The sequence below is a fragment of the Lepidothrix coronata genome, unplaced genomic scaffold, assembly GCF_001604755.1.
Source record: "Lepidothrix coronata isolate B3197 unplaced genomic scaffold, Lepidothrix_coronata-1.0 Scaffold15, whole genome shotgun sequence".
Lineage (NCBI taxonomy): Eukaryota > Metazoa > Chordata > Aves > Passeriformes > Pipridae > Lepidothrix > Lepidothrix coronata.
In genome coordinates, this window is record NW_016690195.1 from 6,791,991 (window position 1) to 6,815,023 (window position 23,033).

The following is a 23,033-nucleotide window of genomic DNA, read 5'->3' on the forward strand; positions in this document are numbered from 1 at the left end:
CTAACAGGAAGAGTGAGAAAAATTACTCTAGAGAGAAGTTACTTTAGGGTTTAGCAAGTGAGTTTCTCAGAGAAAGTATTTTTGATGAGACAGATAAGTTTGTCTTTCAGCAATATTCAGAATTTTTGCAGTTTAAATTTCAACAGAGTACATTAAACAAAACAAAAAAACCAAACAAACAAGCAAACAAACAAATAAACAAAAAACACAAAACAGAAAAATTAGGTATGCAATTAGAAGAGAAAAAAAGATTATCTTGGAATTAATCCTTTCAGTTTTCACAGTAGAGAAACTAAGATGAAGTAGAAAAATCTTTATTGTGAAATTTGCTAGAAGAATTTAGTCTTTTTGTAGCATGATGAGTCTTAAAAGTGCCCATCTATTACAGGAGGGATCAAAGGAAAATCTTAGTATTATAGATAGGGTAACTCAGAACAATTTGCCTTTGACAAAGTTCTGTATATACGCAGACCTTTCCCAAAGGTGGCTTTCACATGTTTGAGTGTTTTTGTAAATGCAGGGATATATAAAAGGTTATTTTTATATGATATGCTAACTTTATAAACCATCATTTCATATTGGATAATTAAGTTTAGCAACAAAATAAAGTGTTTTACAGTAAGTTTCGATTTCTCTGGAAATATACAATAAATTAACAATTTACAATCAACAGTGTATGTAAATGTAATAGAAGAAATAGCTAACAAGCAAAATAAGTGTTGTACCTTTGCATGTTGGGATTACTCCACTCCACGTGCCATTGCTAGTACAAGTGCGAATTAAGGAGCTATTTGCTTCCATTGTATAACCAGGTTGGCACATATAAGTAACATTTTGTCCAACAACATAATCATCACCATATCTCATGCCATTGGCTGGGACTCCTGGATCTCCACAACTGATAACTGCAAGTAAATAGTTGAGTAACATATTTGAAAATCTAAATGAGATTTATCTATATGTGAGGGGAAAAACACAGGACAAAACTAGGCATTTATTGGCAAAAAGAAGGAGAAGAAAAAGGTATCAAAAATCTTATCTCCAACAAGAGAAGATAAAGACATATGTCATCTTAATTAGCTGCCAAATTTATGTAGAGCTGTATAACAATTATATTTGGAGAACATAAACACTTTTGTTTAACAGTAGAAGTAAAGGACTGTACAATTTTCATCAACAAAATTTCAAGATTATAAAATGAAAAAAAAAGGCAAGAAATTATCCATATGACACTGCCACCCTTTGATAGCCTAAAATTTTCCTATCAGATCAGTTTCATTACAAAAAAAAGAAGATATCTATTATTTAGCTTACTTTTCCATGGATACATTCTGAAAGAAAATACAAACTGGAAAAATTAAGATATATGTCTGCAAAAACTTCAGAAATGCTCACATGGTTGCTATGTATATAAACAGATGAAAATATTCAGCCAATCCCCAAACATTGGACTGTGGCTTACATAAAAACTAGGTCTATGGTACTTTAATGAGTAGGAGTGGTTGTAAAACCTCTTGTGACTTCTAGTGTTAGGACATAATCTCCTAATGAAATAAAATATTCCTAAGGAGTTAATAAAGAGTTTTATACCATTGTAATCTGAAAATAGTGTTAAAACAGATAAGGTTCTTTCAGATCCAGTCAACTGGATCTATCAACTTCTGTTTTCAGAGTAAGAAATCTTGAGAATACTAGTGACAACCACAGAATCACAGAATATGCTGAGTTGGAAGGGACCAATCAGGATCATCGAGTCCAACTCCTGGCCCTGCACAGGACCATCCCAAAGAATCACACCATGTACCTAAGAGTGTTGTCCAAATGCTGGACTCTAATAAAAAGTGGTTGTTTTCAGGAAAAAAAAGGGGGGGGGGAGAGGGGGAAATCTAGTTCATACAAAATATAGTATTCCATTCGGTTTATTTTTTTATTTTATAGTAAACTTGACAATGCCCCTACAGCTTTGCTATTGCTCCTGGAAAACCATGGGAGGCAGTTTCCTCGGCAGAAAGCATATCATGTCTACTTTTAAGTCAATGCCAAAGCATGATGGATGTGAATGGCACCCTCTCCGTATCCTGCTCTCCAAAATCACAAAAATCCATGACTACATATTTGTGATGTATTCTGGCCAGGTCCCTTGACCTAATAACTGAGGACTTGAGAATCCAAGGTACATATAGTATATATACCTTGCTCTACAGTTTATCACAGTTTGAGTGATCAGATACTAATTATGTGGCATATATCATAAATCTTAAGATGTCACATGTAATCACTGTCTGCGGATACAGAAGACACTAGAAAACATATTACAAGGTTATCTAGGTTAGTCTAAAGGTAGCTAGTGCACTGATAAAGGAAAATCGAGATCAGCCTAATTTAGTTTACCTAGGAACACAGTAATTTTAATTTTTTTAAAAACTAAAAAGTCATAGATTTTTCATGGTCACTTTTCAAATAATATAAATCTAGAAAAGACAGAATCATAAGCATATTCAAATATTCTGCATATTCTACCTTTCTCTATTTAACATATTCCATATATTATCCTTAATGTTCAAATTTTGCTAAAATCCTCCTCAATATTTTTCCAAGTATACTATTGTTTTGACTGAATTAAAACATAAAGCTTATGCATTTGTCCTTTTTTTCTCTAATCTTTGTTTCATTTCAGTTGGATCACCACCACTCAGGTCACCATGGTAGGCAAACAGGAGCTTAAATTGTTGTAGTGATCCTGACCAGAAGACCACTGCACATTGACGAGTCAGTGAATCACTACATTTAAGCTGGGGAGCCCCAGGCCTGTGCTGCCCTGTGCTGCACATCCAGCGTGGCCTTCAGACCTGAGTCACACAGATCTCTGGGCCAGGGCACAACCTCAGACAGCTCACGGCAGCAGAGTTGCTGCAGGCAGCCCCCAATCCACGATTACACCTTGCTGACTGCTGTCCTTGCTTTTTATTTAGCAGTGCAATAAGAAGCTCTCATGAGAACATTGTTTCTGTTTGACTGCAGAAATGATATCGTTATTTCTTCCTAAGAAAATCCTATAATAAATTGCAGAGTTGAAAGGGGAGAATCTTTGCTATAGGTCTGCATGACATGTTGCACATGGGACAGTCTTATTCGATGGTACACTGCCCAGGGCTCCCAGCATCTAAAGGGTATAGGATGTTAGCTCTAAAACCTAGCATTTTGAATGATATGCAAGAATCAGCTGTAATAAGTATGGACTGGCTGTAAATTTTGATAACATCTGGACTAAACAAAATTGGCATATCCTGAATCTCCTTCCCCTTGTTTTATTAGGATACTTCTTCTATTAAGATATTTTTCTAGGTTTTAAGAAAAAATCTCATGTTTCTACCTGAGTAGTGTGTTTTGAGAAGACTGTTTTGGCATGCTATTCTAAAATAAATGAAAAAATATGGATGCAGTTGACATCACAAAACATCTTTATCCTCAGTACAATTAATCTGATTCTCATTATAATTTGGAAAATAATAAATAAATAAAAACAGGTTTGATGGCTGCAAAAATAGTTGTTCACATGCTTACCAATAAAGACTGATTAAAAACAACACAAGAAGTTTTATCATCTAAATTTTGGGCTCTATTTGGGTTGCCCTAAGTATGTTCAAAATTTAAACAACAGTTTGCTATACCTCTGATGAGGATAGTTTCCTCAAAATGATAGGCAGTCTCATGAGTCACATAAATGTAAAATTTTCAAAATTGTTACTAAAAGATGAACTAGGACATGTAATAAAGCAGGAACAGATGGGCTTGAAAATAAAGTGTTGCAAAATGCTTATTATGAATGTGAGACATGCTGAAATAGCTTCTGTTAGTTGAGTAGCCAAAGCAAGTTTAAGGTTAATGAAGAGGCCAAACAGAAGATGACATGTGAAAGCAGGACAACAGTTTTGACCTTGGAGTTACTACAAAATAATTCTCAGGTGTTTATGACAAGGTTTTTATTTTCTACCCTCTGAAAGACCAGTTTATCATAAGTTTTCAAGATGAAGTAAAGCAATTAAAATAAAATGTCTGAATATGACGTATCACAAAACATAAACAAGATTGAAAATATACATACGAGGATAGAATTCAAGTAGGTAGATCATGTAACTGTGCAATTGCTTGAACTGTGACAGCAGTTACAGTTTATATATTTTACTATATTGTGTCTGCCTTTAAAAAACATAATCTTCACATTTGCATAGCATTATATTTTTTAAAGTATTTCATGTACAAAATTATGCAGGAAATAGTGCAAGAAAAAGCTGAAAACTTAATTTATTGGTATGCAACTTCTATATTCTACTTTATTGTCTTTCAGAGGAGAGGAAAATCAGAGACTATTCATTAGAAATGTGTCTTACTTGTGCAGTTTGGCAAGGATCCAGACCATGTTCCATTGGCAGTGCACTGTCTTACAGATGATCCAGAAAGTATGTATCCTTCCACACATGAATAAATTACTGAATTAGAGAATGTAGTTCCATCGATACGAAGTACTTTTCCATTAGCAGTTGTTCCTGGATTACCACACTGCACAGCTATAAAGGAAAATGTTAAATATTTTTCAAAATGCAGTAAAGGTGATTTTTGAAATAGGAATATCTAAGAATAGTCCTGCTGCCAGCAGTGTTATGGTGGAAATCCACACTGTTGTCCTGAAAAATGTATGTTTTACCACCTGCTGATAAGGCACATTGTACAGTAAATAGTTGTGTGCACAAATTAGTAGTTTTTACCCTTTTGTATGTAGGGAAACATAACCTAGAAATTTAGCTTTATAATCTGCATTAGTGAAAAGCTAATTTAGCTGCAAAAACGAACTCCCAATTATAAGAAAATACCTGATCTGTGTCTCAAGGATGAAGCCTCCCTAAGATCTTGCTTTATGGTGAAATTTCCACCGGTTGCCACAAGAGAGGAGCCCCAAAGAGGAGATACAAGGACTCCCTGAAACAACAACTCAGCCTTGGCCATATTGACCAACATAACTGGTCTACTCTGGCCTCCAGCCAGAAGGTCTGGAGACACACCATCTATAACGCTGCTGATGCTTTTGAGGAAGCACACAAGATCACTCTTGAGGAGAAAAGACAGCGCAGAAAGAATCGTGCCTTGCAGAGTGTACCTCCTGGGGAGTCTTTCTGCTGTGCTTTTTGCAACTGGACATGTCTATCTTGTATTGGCCTTTTTAGCCACCAACGCGCTTGCAACAAGTGTGGGTAGAGCCCTTCCCAAATCTTCGTTCGTGAAGCCTAGCCATGACAATGACAATTATCATTGTAGATTTAATTTTTATCTATAGTATGTGTGCATTTCTAGCATCACCAAAATATTTTTCCTAATTCAAAGCACAGGATGTTGTCAAATATTATTTCATAGGCAGGTGGAACCCTAATGTTTTCCAGTTCTTCAATGCTCGACTTGGGAATTTGAATGTGTCTTTCTTATGTGATTACATATACATACATCTAAACTATATGATCTAAATTAGAACTATATACCTGTTCATGCATCACCCATATCTCTATATATCTGTGAACTATATTTCTCATTTCAAGGAAAAAAAAAATCACCAAAAGCATCTTTAAATGTAAAAGAGCTAGTTAACCTCTGTAATAGATGAGATCAAAGAAAAATAGCAGTTGGTTCAGTTGGACTAAGCATATTCCGTCACATACCAACATAAAAATATATATATATATAATATATATATATTTATATTTATTTACTTATTTATTTATGCAGTGTAAGGACAGCAATTGTTCAGCAGAAAGGACATAACAAAATCAGCCTGTGAAATAAGTTTTTAAAATGTCGTGACACTTTCACAGAGGTAACAAAGTCAACAGTGATAAAGTGGAAAATAAGAGCACAGGTTCTCAAATTGTTTTATGCTTTTCAGGAAGCTTTTATTTGCAAAATAATCTGTTGGGAATTATCTCTTATTTTGAAGCAAGAAAATTTAGGTAATAAATTATTCTCTATAAATATCTTGTTGGAGTTTTCTTCTATGGTAATTCTTCTTCCTTTAAATTTCCAAATTATTTTTTACAAATAAATTTGTTTCTGCATTTTGTTTTCTATTGAAAAATAATAATGTCAACAGTACCAGTAATTGAAATTTTAAGCCAATTATTTATACATAGGTGTATCTAACGAAATCCTGACACTGACATTTTCCTGAAACTGAGCTCTTTTGTCTGAAATTCAGGTGTATAATGATTGTGATTAAAGGTCAGGTTATGGTGAGATTTTTACGTGCAAAAATACTTCAGCAAAAAATTGAGTTCTAGAGTTTTATCTAAATTTTTTTTTTCTCAAAACTAGAAAACATGAAATTTCATGGGTGCCAAGAACTGGTTTCAAATTTGTCACCGGATGCCAAGCCACTGCTACAGTTTAACAATTTATTTGAAAAAAATTAAGTCCAAAATCAACTGCATACCATTTGTAAGGTGACAGAAAGGCCACACAAAAGGAGAAAACAATCTCCTGATGGCTTCTGGGAAAACCCCGGCACCTGGGGAGACATTCCCAGAAACTGATAAAAGGACTAAAATGAAGAAAGGAGATAACACGGTCTTTTCCTGGTGAACATCCTGGATGCTGGGAACACAGGAAGTAGACCCTTGGGCCTATTTCATCCATCTATCACCCCAAAATTAGTTTATTGACTATAACCACTCAAACTGCCTAAAGAAAAAAGGTATAAAAAGAGATTGTACCCAAGCAAAAGAGGAGAAGTTCCATCAACTTTGTAGAGGGAACTGACGAGATATTTTTTTCTTGCTCCACCTTCTTGAGATGCCTTGGGGTGAGCAATCACTTTATACATATTTACCAATTTTACCTTTGCTCCATAGTACTTTAAAATTTTTACTTATTACTTTGTTGTAAGTTGCTTTTGCTTTATAATGCATATTTAAGTTTTTTTGCTTTACTTATTCTTTGTAAGTTGTCTTACTTACTCGTAAGTTGCTTTTGCTTTAGGGCATGTGCTTAAGTTTTCTGCTTTACTTATTCTTTGTAAGTCATTTTACATCTTTTTAAGTTGCTTTTGCTTTAACGTGTGTGCCTATGCTTGGCTTTATTATTACTATTACATAGTTTAAGTATGTTTTGCAGTTAGACCCTATTCCAGACACAAAGAACCCCATAAATTGTCACAAATTTGTATTATTAAACGTGTTATTTTGTGAACTGTTAGAGTGAGTACATTTTTAGGTGCTGACAATTTTGTCGATGGTAAAATAACTCTTAGGAGAAACCTGCTGAGGGGTTCTTCTATCACTATTAAGTGGAGTCCTTATATAAAAAGGTATCAAATATCCTGTCACTCTCAGTGAATCTGTTAAGTGAAGAGTCTCATTAGGTGAGATACTAACAGACTGTTTCGGACATTAAAAGGCTTTGATCTGCTGGTGGGGGGAACATTGATAGACAAAAAATAAATTAACACAGGTTGGACAGAAAATTCTGTTTTTTTGCCTCTTTTAACATGACACCATTCACAACACAAAGCTGGCAATGTAAAATTGGTTTTCTGGTTAACACTACTAAAAATACAGTTTAAAAATAGAATGTATTTTCTTTAGAATGGATCTTCTTTGATTTACCTTTGCACTCTGGTTGTCTTCCTGTCCAACTTCCATTTGCCAGACATGTTCTTTCTTCTGAGCCATGGAGGATATATCCAATATCACAGCTGAAATGAATTGTGCTTTTAATTTTAAAATTGTTTTCTTCTCTAGATCCATGACCTGGGATACCTGGATCACCACAAGAACCAGCTGTATCACCTAGATTTTAGAGTACAAAGATTGAATAATATGAAATGTTGTTATGATACTGGATTTAAAATGTAAGTTTCTATGTATTTAGAAATAAATTTATGTTTATATTTTAGAAAAAACCTCCATATGTATCAGTGAGAATGAGTCCCTGTAATTACAAAATTACTTGATTCTCCACTAATTTCTTTGTACTTATTTTATATAAGTACAGAAAAAGAATTATAATTATCTCAAATTCCCTTAATACTAAACTTCTGATAACATAATCAAATAAGAATAGGAAAAAAAAAAGACAACCACAAAACTTTGGTCATTTTTTATTTATAATAGGGAAAACCAAGGTCCTGATTGTAAAGACAATACTTTTTATACTTTTTTAATACAGTTTTATGGTGGAATGATTAGAGTTGAAACAGTTTTACAATTGAATGAAAGTTCTAGTCAACAGTCTTATGCATACTAAACCTGAAGCATTTCCCTGATTTACAGAAATGTTGAAAAATCCCTTCAAAACTGCCTTAGATAGTCTCCCTTAGATAGAAAATTTTAAGCAAATTCCAAGATAGAGCATTAATGTTTTCAACTATCTGTTGTATATAGATCTTAGCATAATCAACATGGTAATGAAGAAGAACGAGAAGGAGAAGGAGAAGGAGGAGAAGGGAAAGGGAAAAGGAAGAGGAAGAGGAAAATGAAAAGGAAAAGGAAGAAAGGAAAAGGAAAAGGAAAAGGAAAAGGAAAAGGAAAAGGAAAAGGAAAAGGAAAAGGAAAAGGAAAAGGAAAAGGAAAAGGAAAAGGAAAAGGNGAAAAGGAAAAGGAAAAGGAAAAGGAAAAGGAAAAGGAAAAGGAAAAGGAAAAGGAAAAGGAAAAGGAAAAGGAAAAGGAAAAGGAAAAGGAGGAGAAGAAGAAAAATATCAAAAAGATTGTACATCTAAATCTTTAGTTATGGTGATAATTTTTGGGAAGCTCTAGGTAACACACTATTTGAACAGTAGGTCAGTTGTTTGAATCCTTTAATATGTACTTCTGCTTTATCTTTTTAAAGATCCTTAAGACAGTTTTCTATGTCATAAGAGATGAAGGCATATTATACTGAGTTCCAATACTAAAGAGCTGAATTCTAGAATTCTAGGAGTTGCACTGTTCAGGTTTTTGCCCATAGATTACAGTTTTCTGTAACAACTTGCAAATAAAACAAATGTTTTCCATACAAAAAATAAGTAAAACATAATAATATTTTTGTGAGAATGTCTGCACTATTTTGTAATTAGTTACACTATTGTAAATAAAGGTGAAATATTTCAAGAATCAGCTAGAAAGAATTATTCCAAAGGCTGTGTTATGTAGAATAGCCATACTTTTCTGGTGTTTATCTAAGTTTAAATAGCAACAATAAGAAAAATTCTTACATAGAAATAGTACCTAAAGTTGCCTACTCCAAGTATGCAGAAGACCAAAACTCACTATCTAGAGGTTCTGTGAGAAGTTAGGAGCCTGAAGTAGCACATGGAGGGAAAAACGGAGCTATTCTTGCCTTGGTTGGCACTGTGTGCGTGTAAGCAATGCTGGTGAGAGTGAAGGGTTGGACACATCTCTTTGCTGACAAAAGTATTTACAGAACTGGATAGTAAAAAGAAGAGTAGAACTAGCTTACTTTCCTATGATGTGTGGCATATGACAAATACTTGTTTTAGTCCAATATATCCAAGGAGTACACGGTACTATATATTTTAATGCTTTCAGAAATAGCAAATTAACTCAAGTAAGTATAAGAACTGTCTGGTTCAAAATCACAGACTCAAAAGTTTAAGTTGTTCTCTGTTTATGCATTTCATTATGTGACACAGATCAGTAAAGTAGTCTGCCAAACCTGATTAAAAAGAAATTGTAAATAGTTCCAGATTATAGTAAGTAAAAACATTTTATAAACTTTCAAAATACTTTGTGTCCAACTAAACACCCCTCTTGTTTGAAAATAGTCTGTTTGCTGCATCTTTTTAAAATATCAAGGTTTTTTTGGGAATCCATATCTTACATTTGCCAGTATTATTTATTTAGACTATGACAAAATTTGAACAGGGTCTATTCATTATTCTATACTTGCAGAGTCTTCACAAAGCAGTTCAATTTGTGACAAGTTACTTGGCAGTATGCCTAAAATAATTTTATGATGAAAAAATTAAAATAGGCTATTTGCTAAGCCAAGTAGAAATCACATATTCCTCTTCCAAATGAAATCATGTGTTCTTTCCTAATGCCTAATTATTACTGTGAATTATTACACTTTTAATCTTAGGAAGGCGAACCACCAGTTCTTTTGATTGAAGGTTACAGAAATAATCTTTCTAAATGACTAATCACATCAGGAAGTGACAGTGATATAAGCAATGATATCATAAGAGAACATATTTTTATTACCTCATGCAGACTCAACTAAGTGATTTTTACAGTAATTTATGAGCCATCCTTCATTCACATGTGTAACAAATTCTTAGCTGACGTTTAATCTTAATGAAATGGAGGGTATTTAGACTACTTAAGTATGTATAAAACCCTGTTGCACTTACGAGGAATTCTATGTTGCAGAAAATTTCTGACTCCATCTGATGTGCACATGATGATTGAAAACTGTTTCTGAATGCCAATATATATCAATGGGACATGACAATTCCTTCTAGCTCAGTGTCATGTGACAAAAAAGAAACTGTCATAGGGTTGATGTGAAATAATTTGATTATCTTATTTTCACTGACCTAGCATTTTCTATTTCAATTCTTTTTCATATATGAAAAGGTCAAGCATGCTGTACCTTTTTTCAGTTGAACATTCTATACTATTTATTATCAATAATATAAAAATATGCAAATTTTAAGGCTTTAATATGCATTAGCTGATGATTTTACATATTTTTAGATACAAAATATGGAAGTTCTGTATAGTGAACTGAAAATTATTTATAATGAGAAAACATTTCAGATATACAATTTGAATACAAAATCTCAAAATTGTACTATGCCAGAATTATAGTTTGGTATGCTACAGCTAAGGAAAATAAGAGAGGAGTTTGTATTCTATACATTTTGATTCATTATAATTAACATTTAAATCTATGTCAAGGAAATGTTTCTTCATGTATTGAGAAAGATTAAATAGATTTGATTAGAGTTTCCTATCTGTGGGTAAAAAAGCCATCATTAGAAAAAAAAATAATGCACCTCACTTTGAAATGCTTAACCCAAGATATTTCAACACTTATTTAACTCAAAAGGAGAATTACTATAAGAATAGTCCTATTTTCTGTGAGGTTTCTTTGATATTTTCATCCGTACTTTCAGGCTTCCAATTTGTATTCCTTGATATTTTTGTCTACTTCTTTAATTATTTTTGTACTTCACAGTTTAGATTTTTAATTTTTTTTTCTAATGAAGACCATGGAAAACTACAAAAAGTAGCCTTAGATTTTATCTAAAGAGCAGGTTTTTTCTCCAAAACAAATATTGATGCATGTAAACTGCAAACTCACTTTTTACTAACATAGTTCGAATTTGCAAATTACATTAATATATAATTATTTATTAAATAAGATTATTTTACATTAAGGTGTGATTTCTAGTGCAGAGTTCTAAACATCAAAGCTTATAAGAACTTGATCTTTGTTCTAATTATGTCAAATTTCCTTCTGCTTTATTTATAGAAAGTTCAGGCATTAAATTACGTGTTCCATTTTTCTAGGTTCTGACACATTTTAGCTTCCTAAGAGTTTGCAGAGGAAGGTTCAGATACTGAAAAATTCTTTCAATGCTTTAGAATTTAATGCAAGATTTTAACCAAGAAGTTTTATTTTAATATTTTATATTAATTTTCAACTATTTCTGCCACGGGCTGTAAAACTGCATGCTCTGAAACTGGAGCTGACATAATCAGTTTATAACTAAATACATTGAAGAGAGGAGGGCAGGGAAAAAAATAGGATTAGAATATGTGAGACCCCCATCTGGACTCCTGTATCCATTTCTGAAGTTCCCTATAAAACAGGAGCAAGGACCTGTTAGAGCAGGTCCAGAGGAAGTTCGTAAATATGATCAAAGGGCTGAAACACCTCTTTTATGCAAAAAAGCTGAGAGAATTTGGGCTGTTCAACCTGAAAAAGGGAAGGAAGGCATCCAGAAGACCTTATTGTAGCCTTTCAATGTATAAAATACATAAGAAAGATGGAGAGTGACTTTTTATCAAGGTCTGTAGTGACAGGACAAGAGGTGACAGTTTTAACTAAGAGAGGTTAAGTTTAGGTTGGGCATAAAGAAGACATTTTTTTATGATGAGTTCCGTGAGACACTGGAACAGGTTGCCTAGAGAACCTGTGGATGCCCCATCCCTGAAAGTATTCAAGGTCAGGTTGTACGGGGCTCTGAGCAACCTGATCTAGTGGAATACGTCCCTTGTCATTGCAGTGAGGGTGGATGATCTAGATGATCTTTGGAGATCCCTTCCAACAAAAACTATTAGATGAAGCCAGTGGAAGATGTCCCTACTAGGTTGGACTAGATGATTTGCAAAGGTCCCTTCTGACCTAAACCATTCTATGATTCTATTATTTATTAACACTGTGAAGAACTTTGGATTTTTAGTGTGAAACTAGTATAGCAGTAGTCATATTTGCATACCATTTATTTTTCACTTCTAGCTTTGGCACAGTTGTAATCTAAGAAAAAACGTCACTTGTTTTCTACTTATTTTCTGCCATTGAAGTTATCTAAGTGCTCTAAATTACGTAACTTAAAGAAACCCCACTGATTTTTTAAAGTTATATAATGAAACATGAGCATGACAAGAAAGAACCTCCCCCAGTATTTACTGAGAATTAAAACTAATAACAAGGTTAACATTTATCACAATATTTGTTTACATAGTCTACAAAAACAAATGGGATTTAGCCAAATCCCAAATTAGCGTGTGACTTGGATTTATGTTTTTCATTTGATCGCTGCTGTTAAAGTGAATCAAACTGAAGTTGTGAAACACAATATTCCTAAGCAATAAGTGGTTCAGAAAACATATCTTGACTTTGGTGAGGGTTAATCTATTATGAGGATTAGATAGCGTTTCCTTAAAAAAAAAAAGCATCCTACCTTGAAATTATGTGGAGCCCATTTGGCCTTATTATACAGAGGAATGTATTACACAATCAAGTTACACCTGAGGTGTCATCAAATCAGTAGACATTTTTCAAGTACCAGTTTCTTTCCACAGTCTGTGAATTTCATATTAAATGTCACCAAGAAAGCCTACTTCTTCCAGATTATTTTCTTGTGGATTCTTTATACTTTTTTTGGGTTTACTTTTTCTACTTCTGTTGAGATGGTACTTTAGTTCTATATGTGATTTTCCAGATTTTTAAATGACCTTCTGAAAAAATCAAAATAAATTTTAAACAACTTCAGGATATAATCATTAATTCAGAAATATTACCTGAGCAGTGAGGGAGAGATCCACTCCAGTGTCCATTTAACTGACATGTCCGAGATGACTGCCCTAACAATGATCGTCTGCCTGTGCAGCTATAATGGACAGTAGACCCAAATGTGTATTTATCACCAGACAGGATCGCATTAGGAGGAACTCCAGGATGTCCACAGTCAATCACTACAATGCATAATTATTGGAGATGAAAAACGGTTATTATCACTGATCAAACAGTTTGCAATTTTCATTTTCATAACTGCATACATAAAGTTTGTGAAGTGGTTGACATTTTTAGGGTATGTGGGAAAGGGGTAACATCATGGGATTAGAATGCAAAATATACTTCAGACCAAAAGCTGTGAAACAAATGTTTGGAGATGTCAAAAAAAAGGTATTTTAGATACAGATATCAATGTCCAAAACCACTCATTCACTAAGTTGATCTTTATGGCATGAACACATGCACGCACACAAACATACATTCATGCTTGTACTCTTCAGAGAAAAATTACATGTAGACAGTATCTGCCCAAGTCACTGCTGTGGTAGAGAATGTGCAGAAATTCATCTCTCTTAATTGAGAGTAAAGAGTTAATTTAAAAGCAAACTAAATATGTCAAGTTCAGGAAATGCACAGTTAAAATTCATAAACCAAATTCACTATGTTCACAGAATGAATCCAGGCCTGCATCTTTGATTTCTTGTTACCTTACACCTGTCCATGGCATGTGGCTTATCTTGGCCAAAGATATTTATATTTATGTACCATGAAACCCACAAATTAGAGCTGCAAATATCAGGGTAGTAGAACAGGCCCTTAAATCATACAACTGTAGTTTTTACAAAAACTTCATTGTATTCAATACTATTTTTAGCAGGATTTTTTTATTTAAAAAAGAAAATCCAAATCAGAAGCCTGATCAGGGTTGAGGATGTATTCAATTCCATAGCATTTCAGATATAGGCAACAGTACAGGGATTGTACAACACAGCATATAACCAAAATCATGTGTGATTTGTCTTTCTCTAGTAGTTATTCTTGGTCTTAGAGGTTTAATTTATGTATATACTGCTCTGCACTTATGTTCTTCCAAGGGTCCAACTTCCAAGGTGCAGAACCTTCCCGACAGCCCCACAAAGGATTTAGGAATGTGGTATGCCAATGACTTTGCTACTACCTAGTGTCACTGACCCCTGTGTACAACTTTTAGGCTTGCGGGACTTTTAGTAAAATGGTCAGAATAATCAGCCTTACATACTGAGCACTTGATGTCAGCATGTTATTTTTTAATCAATTCCTTATAACTAAAATCTACTATTATTATGTATTATTGCAGAGATTGCAAACTTGGAACATTGTTAATAAAAAGACATGTTGATCATGCAGGATTCAACAAAATGAGACTTTTTCTTCTTGTGAAAAACATTCACAGTTTTTCAGAATATTTTATTATCTGTATTGTTCTTGATTGATTCTTTTGCCCTATTCATATGTCATAGAGGAAAAGTTAATATCACACTGGTACCTTACAGCTTACAGCTTTGGGCTTTTCTATACACACTTCCCTTTTTTGTTTACATTTATGCCTAAAAGTCTTGAATCCCTAACAACTGATCTTAAAAAGCATAGTACCCTTAATACTACCTTTAAGTTGATTATGCATTCTACAAACTTTAATTTGTATTCATATTTTCAGGCTAGGATTTCATATGAAAAGTTGATTGTATTTCTTTTTTTTCTGCTAATGCTAATTCATTCTCCATTTTGTTTCCAAAAAGTTCTTCTTTTCTAACACCCTCACTGAAAAAAAAAAAAATTCTTCCTTATATATAATCTAAATTGACCCTTTTTAGTTTAAAACCATTACCCCTTGTGCTATCAATACATGCCCTTGTAAAAAGTCCCTCTCCAGCAATAATTTGCAAAATACTCCAGAGGCTGAAAGGTTCTTACGAAAAATTTGAGTAGCTGCAACAGAATAATTTTTGGTAAGCTTGTGATTACAAAATATCATGGACAGCGCCCAGGTAGAATTCATTGACCTCTTTATATAAACAACACAAATAAAGGGGAGGATGCCCTTTCAAAAGTACAGATAGCACTCTTACTCCCAAAGCTCAGTTTAAAATAAAAGCTGTATCATTAAATTACTTATGACAATTCAGAAAAAAATGACTGAGAGATAAAAATACAAATGTAGAAAGAAGAAATCTTTGCAACTTTACCTTAAAATTCCGCTCTCTTTGTAGATATTAAGCAACATTTCTCTTTCTGAAATGGTAATTTTACCTTTAAATTTAATGTGAAACCAATAGACACTTCTTTTTTAGTTTAACTGTGACTTGCAATCAAACTATTTATCCCATTAAAGAAAGGGAAAAGTTTCATAAATGGAAGTTTTAGCAGTAATAAGAAAATAGTTTCATACTTTTTTTATTTTTAGAGAGAATAGCAGAACTGGAGAAGCCTCCTGAGAACAAATATCTACAATATTGTAAATATCAGTCCATAATTCTCAAAAAAGAAACTCTTAACTTGTTTTCCCTTTAATCTCTAGAAAATAAAGCTTTCAGCCTTTCTCAGAGAAAAATTTTGACCCTAATCCAAACCCTTTTCATACACTGATAGAGAACTAGGTAAATCAGCTGTCCTAGCCAACGAAAAACATAAGAAACACCTCTGGCTATATCTACGTCACAGTTAGAAAGTTGTTCATGACAAGCTAGAATAGAAAGAACCTATTTGTGTTGATCCACTTGCCTTAGTGGATAGGTTGCATATGAGTATGATGTTCAGGTAGATCTGCTACTGTGGTAAACTGAGGACATTATCCAGAGGACACTTTAGGAGTTCTACAGTGCTTGGTATCTTCATAGATAGTCTGATCTAACTGTTGTCCCAAGAGAAGTCCAGAAATTACTGTATTGATATAAGTCAAAAATTGCATACTGTAGGTTTTAAGTTTCAGTGTGGTAAGAACTCTGTGGCCAATGGAAGCCAGGTGTTGGCAAATTCAATAGATACGTTTTGACCTTGTGTTCCTGCTATCAGGGATTATTATGCTGGAGCATTCAGAGGTGTTTGTTTTGACTATTGCTTGCCCCATTTGCCACATGCAATAACAATCTAACTGCTGCTTCAGCTGCTATTGAGACCTTTCATCAGTACTGCACACACACAAATGTATATTAAACATGATTATCGTAATTGCTGTCATGAGACTGATGGAAATGTTGTGTAAAATAGTACCCAGTCTAGCCCACATTCTTTGCAGAAATAAACTCATTATCTACTTACTAATACACTCAGGGAGAGGTTTGTCCCAGTGGCCATTTGGTTGACAAATTAAAACTGAAGAGCCAAATAAAAAATATCCAGGATTACAGTCATAAAATACCACTGTGCCATATGTGAAATTTCCATGTTCTATTTTACTTTCTCTTATAGAATTTGCAGGAATTCCAGGATCAGAACAATTGACCACTAAAAAGAAAAAGAGCATAGACTTGAGAGTCATACAAATACAGTCTCCTAAAACGGTCTTCAAATGGTCTCCTATCACTTATGTCAGTTGAACAACCATAGAATCATAGAATATCCTGCATTGGAAGGGACCCACAAGAATCACTGAAGTCCATCTGCTGGTCCTGCATAGGACAGCCCCAAGAATCATACCATGTGCCTGAGAGTGTTGTCTATGTTCATATTATTAAGCATGTATTTAAACTAATGAAAATAATCTATTAATTAATCTGGAATAGTGAGCACTTGAAATAAAATAAGGAACTTTGACCATTTCAATAGTTTTCCACCATTATTATAGTTGGCTAGGAAACTAGCTATTTAGCATATTGCAAATAGTATAACAACAAGTGCACTGTTGAATTTATATGACAATTGCAAATTCAGTCTTCGTAAAGGTGTGCGGCCTTTTCTATAATATTTCACTTTAGGCAGTTTACAAATATGCAGGGTAACCTATTATTGTTATTAGTAGAAGTAGTAGTATTGTTGTTATTGTTATTTAACCTCAAAGCAAATAAAATTATTTTCATTGGAATTGATTTCACTGCACATGACAGACACAATTAATGATGCCCTACATTCTTTTTAGTTTTAAAGTCTCTTCTAAAACCAGTATAAGATTTCAGGACCGTGCAAAATTTCAAAGCATAACCGATCAACTTATTTACTGATCAATAACTTATCAGATACATTGACATATTACTCTGCAATACCAGAATACCGAGGTGATTGAGAACAACCGGACTGAACATGAGATTAAGTAGGTACCCTAAACACACAGTGTTTAGTATTGTAAATTTTAAAAATAATATCTTCTCATCAACAAGAAGTCTCTTGGAAACTTAAGTTCTGTAAACTATTTGGCAACATCACTAAAGGCAAAGTGATCAAATGAAAGTGGAGAATACCTATTAGAAGGAAAATATATTAAATAAAATTCCTATAAAAACATAATATGACTTAGTTAATGTACAGATAAAAATCCATACAAGCTGTAGAGAAGATGCTGAAAAGCAACACCATTTCTGCATATGTTCAAGCAGGTTACAGTAAAAAATACATTTTTCAAAATAAAAACAAAATATTTTAAAAAATCATAACAACAGATTTTAAAAAGACAATGTGGCAAAACATTTCTAAAAGTACTTATGAAAACTCAAATTCCACAATACTAATTCCACAATACTATTTTTTTTAGAATATTATCTAGAGCATTGAGAACCAACACAAATGAATTAAAAATTGGCTAAAAAATTAGAAAAAAAAAATTAAAAATAAAGATGCTCAATGGAGCATGAATGGAAACATAAGAGAAGAAAAATACAGATTTTCTTATTCATCTACTAGAACTATGTCGGCAAAAATGCAGAGAACATTATTTCGGGATTTAAGCTTTTAATTATCTCTGCATAATTTTGCTTAAGGAACTTGTAGGAATGGTTTTAAAAAAATCAATACAAACTACAGGCACGTAAGAAAGTTTCTCTGCAACAGTTATCCTGGCAAGTTGAATGTGAAAAATCATAGAATCACAAAATATCCTTAATAATATGATTAGTATGCTAGTTAGTCAGTCTCTCAGTAAGAGGGAGATCACTTTGTCATGACAGTGTCTGTTTTCAACTTTAAATGTCCAACATTTAGTTGGAAACCTGTATATTCTGCATTCTTACCTTTGCATATTGGAGGTGGATGGCTCCACTGCCTGTTAGCTTGGCACTGTGCTTTGGTTGGTCCTTCCATAATATACCCAGTATTACATGAGAATGTCACAACATCATTGAAGTTGAAACCATTTCCACTTGTTCTTCCATAAATAGGACTACCAGGGTGACCACAGCTAACAGCTAACAAAGTACAAAACAAAGAAACAAAAAAGAGCGTGCTGTTATCACTGTTCATTATTTATTATGTAATAAATATTAATTATATAATAGTATCATATAATAGTATTTTCAAGTTTTGATATCAGATACTGAGGACTTCCCATGATGGATTCAAATTCAAGAACTTATTTTAAATAAACTGAATAGAATTTGACATGCAGTAATGAAGGCAAATGAAGAAAGCTCTTCTGAAGATGCAGGAGAAGAGCAAGCACTAGATTTTCATTACATATAGTCTGAAATTTAAGAAAAATATATTTCAGTTCCTCAGGTATTATTTCTTACAAATAGGTCTTAGTCTCAACTCAGTATTTTATCTTTGAGGCCTAAATATTAGTGAAGTTATAAATTTATGACTGGATATATGAAACATTATGGGTACAATGAAATTTTTCTCATATTTATACAAAAATTGACTAGAGAAGGTAAAGTTTATCTTATGTGCCCATAAAAAACAGATGAAAAAACCAGTAAGGAAAATCAGACATAAATTAATTTTCACAAAATTATTCAAAAAACTTTATTAGCATTTTCTTCTATGCTGTAAAAAATTCCAGTTGTTGATAAAAAAGTGTTCATTATTAATTTAAAATAAAAATTTAAAAAATCACAGAATAAATGAATTAGGATTGAGTATGATTCACCATTGAGAGAGTTTGTGCCACAAAGGTACAGTTGTAATTTACTTGAGAGTCCTTCAAGAAATCTCAAATTTTCCTAAATTAAATACAGAATTTTCTGTTATTACTTAAAGGTCTTTTATGTGAAATGTTGGCACACGTATCACACAAAAGAAAACATACCAGCATCTCTATGAGGAATAGTAAGGAAAAAAAATTACAATTTTTTGAAGAAAATATTTTAATCATCGATGTAATGATTATCAGTATAATCATCAGCTGACAGTATAATTCAAGAATATCTACTTATCTAACTATCAGTAGTGATAGCAAATGCACATAAAATATTTCCAAAAACCACTGTGGGTCATAAAGCCATTTTCAAATTTGAGTACTGATGTTTCATACCCATGTATAAACACCAGGTATTTAGTAGCCAAAAGATGCAGTGGAAATTTTAAGTGGTAACACTTAACTTCACCTGATACATGAGTTATAGGTTTTGTGTAGCCACACACTTTTGAGGATCTGCCTTAATTTTTTTTTTTGAATGAACACTAAGTTGCAAATTCAATCCTCATCTTTCTGACATAGATATTCCTGCAACAGAAATCCATATGTGTTGCCATTCTTACTTACGCACACAAGATGGAAGTTGACCAGACCAGTTGTGATCCTGTTGACATATTCTTACAGAAGAACCAATCAACCGAAAACCAGGACTGCACTGGTATACAACTGTGTCTCTATAGCCATAATTTTCTCCTATTACTTGTCCATTGACTATAAGATCTGGAATACCACAGTGACCAGCTAGATTTTTTCACAGTAAAAAAAATAAAAATAACAATTAAATAAAAAAAAAAAAGGAAAGAAAAAAGAAAAAAGGAAAAAAAATCAGTGAGTATGCCAGAGAAATTTTAAATAAACCTCCTTAACTAAAACAAAGAAATGCTGAATATCTTTCCTTTTTATTTAATTGACTTAATTAAAAGCTTTATTTTTATTAAATTAGGGGAATCTGTAATATTGTATTTGTATAGGTAGAGTTGTACACATATAAAGAAGTGCAAATAGACAACACAGCAAAGAGATTAAATGTCATATATGTTAATAATTTTTTTTAAAATATGAGTAATTCCTTTTTATTATAACCTGTAAAAATTCTATATTATTTCCTTTAGTTTTATTTTGATTATGATTAAACCTAATACAGGTAACATTTAACCATCATACATTTAAATAAATATTTTAAAAATAATATAAATACAAATAAAATAATATAAATATTATAGATATCAAGCCATGTGGACATTATAAATATAGCCTCCTTACAATGTAAAAAAATTAACTTGGACAATTTGTTGCTGGAATCTGACTCTCTGGCTTGTTTTCTATTCTTTCTGTCCTATTGATCCCAGGGGAATCCCAAAGACGTTAATGTGTTTTGGTTGAAGGCAGTCAGCACAACTGCTGCCAAATGTCCTGCAATCAAAAATCTTTCTGTCTAGGCCTAATCTTCTACCCTGTATTCTCAAAATATGAGAAATACTGTATTTATGCCATGAAAGCACTATGACAGTCACAAAGAGACATTTTATCTAAAGAGAAGGTGGGAAAATGAATGAACTATGTGTCATTCATTACTATTTTTCTTAATGAGTCCTGGAAAATGGGCATGGTGATTCAGCAAAAAACGTGCTGATGGAAAAATCCTCTAAGAACAATTGACTTCATGAAGACCATGAAATACAGTAGACAATTCACTGCAAAAAAAAGAGTAGACAAGCAAGAAAAACAGGCAGTACTTTTGTGAAAAAAATTATTACCAGCCACCCAAATTCCTCTGCTCTTCTTTTTTCCTCTACTTCTCCTCAAATAGCCCCTAAAAACAAACACTCAAAGCATGGAATTGCAAATAAGAAAGGACATTTAGAAGTAATATGGTTTGGATTGGTTTTTTCCTTTGAAATTTTAAGTGCTTATAATACTGTGATATAATTTTCAGCATTTTGCCTCATTCATTTGGGGCTAGAAATGTCTTTTAAAAAAATTGAAAATCTTCCATTTTCTTATAAATTGAGCCTTGTATTGTATTTCATTGTATGATTCATGATAAAAACATCAGAATTTACAATATAGGTTGTATATGAACCTTCACACTTATTAAATTGGTGATTACAATTTGACTTCTGTAAAGTTAGCAGGAGTCCAAATCTGGTACTGTTTAAGGTTGTATTCTGCCTTCATTGTCCCCTCCCCATTTGCCTCAGTGTTATGTAAGGACCAGGCATACTTGAAATTTGTTTTATGTTTTCTAGGATTAGATGGCATAATACATGTTTATAAAATTTTTGTCAGAGCAGTTTTTTATTCTCCTGGAAGTTCATAATCCATTCAGGAAGTAGCAGACTTTTTTGAACATGCCCCAAAGGGACTAATTTCCCTATCCTACCACATTTTTGATGATAAACAGGACTAACCAGATGAGGAATAAAAACTGAGCTGGAAAAGATTGGTTTCTGTCAAAAGTGCAACCAGACAGTCTGCAGTGATTAAGACCATGTTCAAGGAAATATTTTTCTAGTTGCATTTAATTACAATATATGGCTTGGTTCTTAATCAAGAATGGCTTTATGGCAGTTGCTTTATGGCAGAATGGAAGCAGAATACATCACCAGAAAGGTCAAGCTCTGTTTCATGTGCAGAGAAGCAATTCAATATGTGAAGCCTGCGACTAAGATCAGACAGCAGCTTCTGCAACTGTGCATAGATGTTACAAAAACACACACAACTTCAACAGGTGAAAAGTCATTGTAAATCATCTGTACATCTTGCATCAATGTCCCTGTTTCTCTCCAGAAAATTTAAAGTCATTTAAAATTCTCATCCTCTTAAACTACTTCCTCTCATTGTCATAAATCTCAGACTTCTTTTTAATTTCTTCTTTTCTTTTGACTTTCTTCAACACCTTCTGTTGACAAGGGGGGGATAGTGGATGTTGCTTACCTGGACTTCAGCAAAATGGTGTATTTAATACCATTCCCCACAGCCTTTTCCTGAACAAAATGGCAAGATACAGGTTGGGTGGGTGATCTGTAAGATGGGTAAAGAATTGACTAACAGGCTGCACTAAAAGGGTGATGATCAATGCTTTTTCACTCAGGCTGGCAGTGATCCCCGGGGATCAATACTGGGTCACATGACGTTGAATATCTTCATAAATGATCTGATTAATGATGCAATTGAAATCAGCCTCACAATTCTGCTGATGACATCAGACTGATAGTGAGGTGGACATGTGAAAAGGAAAAGCCATCTTACAGAGAGACCTAGACAGGCTGGAAGAGTGGGTGAGCCAGAATTCTATGAGTTTCTAATAAAGACTTTGTAATAAAGAGTCTGTAAGGTTCTGCACCAGGGACAACATAACCAAAGAACCCAGAACAGGCCATGATCTGTGTGGCTGGGGAACATTATCACTGAAAGGGACCTGGGGGTCCTGGTGGACAACAAGCTGACCATAAGTCAGAGTGTGCAGCTGCAGCAGTGAAGGCAAATTGGATTTTGGGCTACATCTGCAAAAACATTACTAGCAGCAGTAGAGACGTGATCATCCCACTTTACTCAGTGCTTGTCAGGCTGCACATGAAGTAATGTGTCTATTCTTGTCCCCACCACTTCAGAAAGACTGCAGACAGATGGGAGAGGGTCC

General features: G+C 33.4%; 1 protein-coding gene across 4 annotated transcripts in view; it reads right to left on the reverse strand.

The window, feature by feature from the left end:
* Positions 1 to 23,033, reverse strand: part of CSMD3 (CUB and Sushi multiple domains 3) — a 618,429-nt gene that overhangs the window by 38,676 nt on the left and 556,720 nt on the right. For all 4 annotated transcript variants that reach the window (XM_017806514.1, XM_017806517.1, XM_017806516.1 and 1 more), the window contains 7 exons: positions 19,958 to 20,131; positions 18,486 to 18,659; positions 16,585 to 16,770; positions 13,293 to 13,466; positions 7,647 to 7,829; positions 4,392 to 4,568; positions 726 to 905 (listed from right to left, as the gene is read on the reverse strand). In XM_017806514.1, coding sequence (XP_017662003.1) covers positions 726 to 905; positions 4,392 to 4,568; positions 7,647 to 7,829; positions 13,293 to 13,466; positions 16,585 to 16,770; positions 18,486 to 18,659; positions 19,958 to 20,131 — 1,248 coding nt within the window. The remainder of the gene's footprint in view (positions 1 to 725; positions 906 to 4,391; positions 4,569 to 7,646; positions 7,830 to 13,292; positions 13,467 to 16,584; positions 16,771 to 18,485; positions 18,660 to 19,957; positions 20,132 to 23,033) is intronic.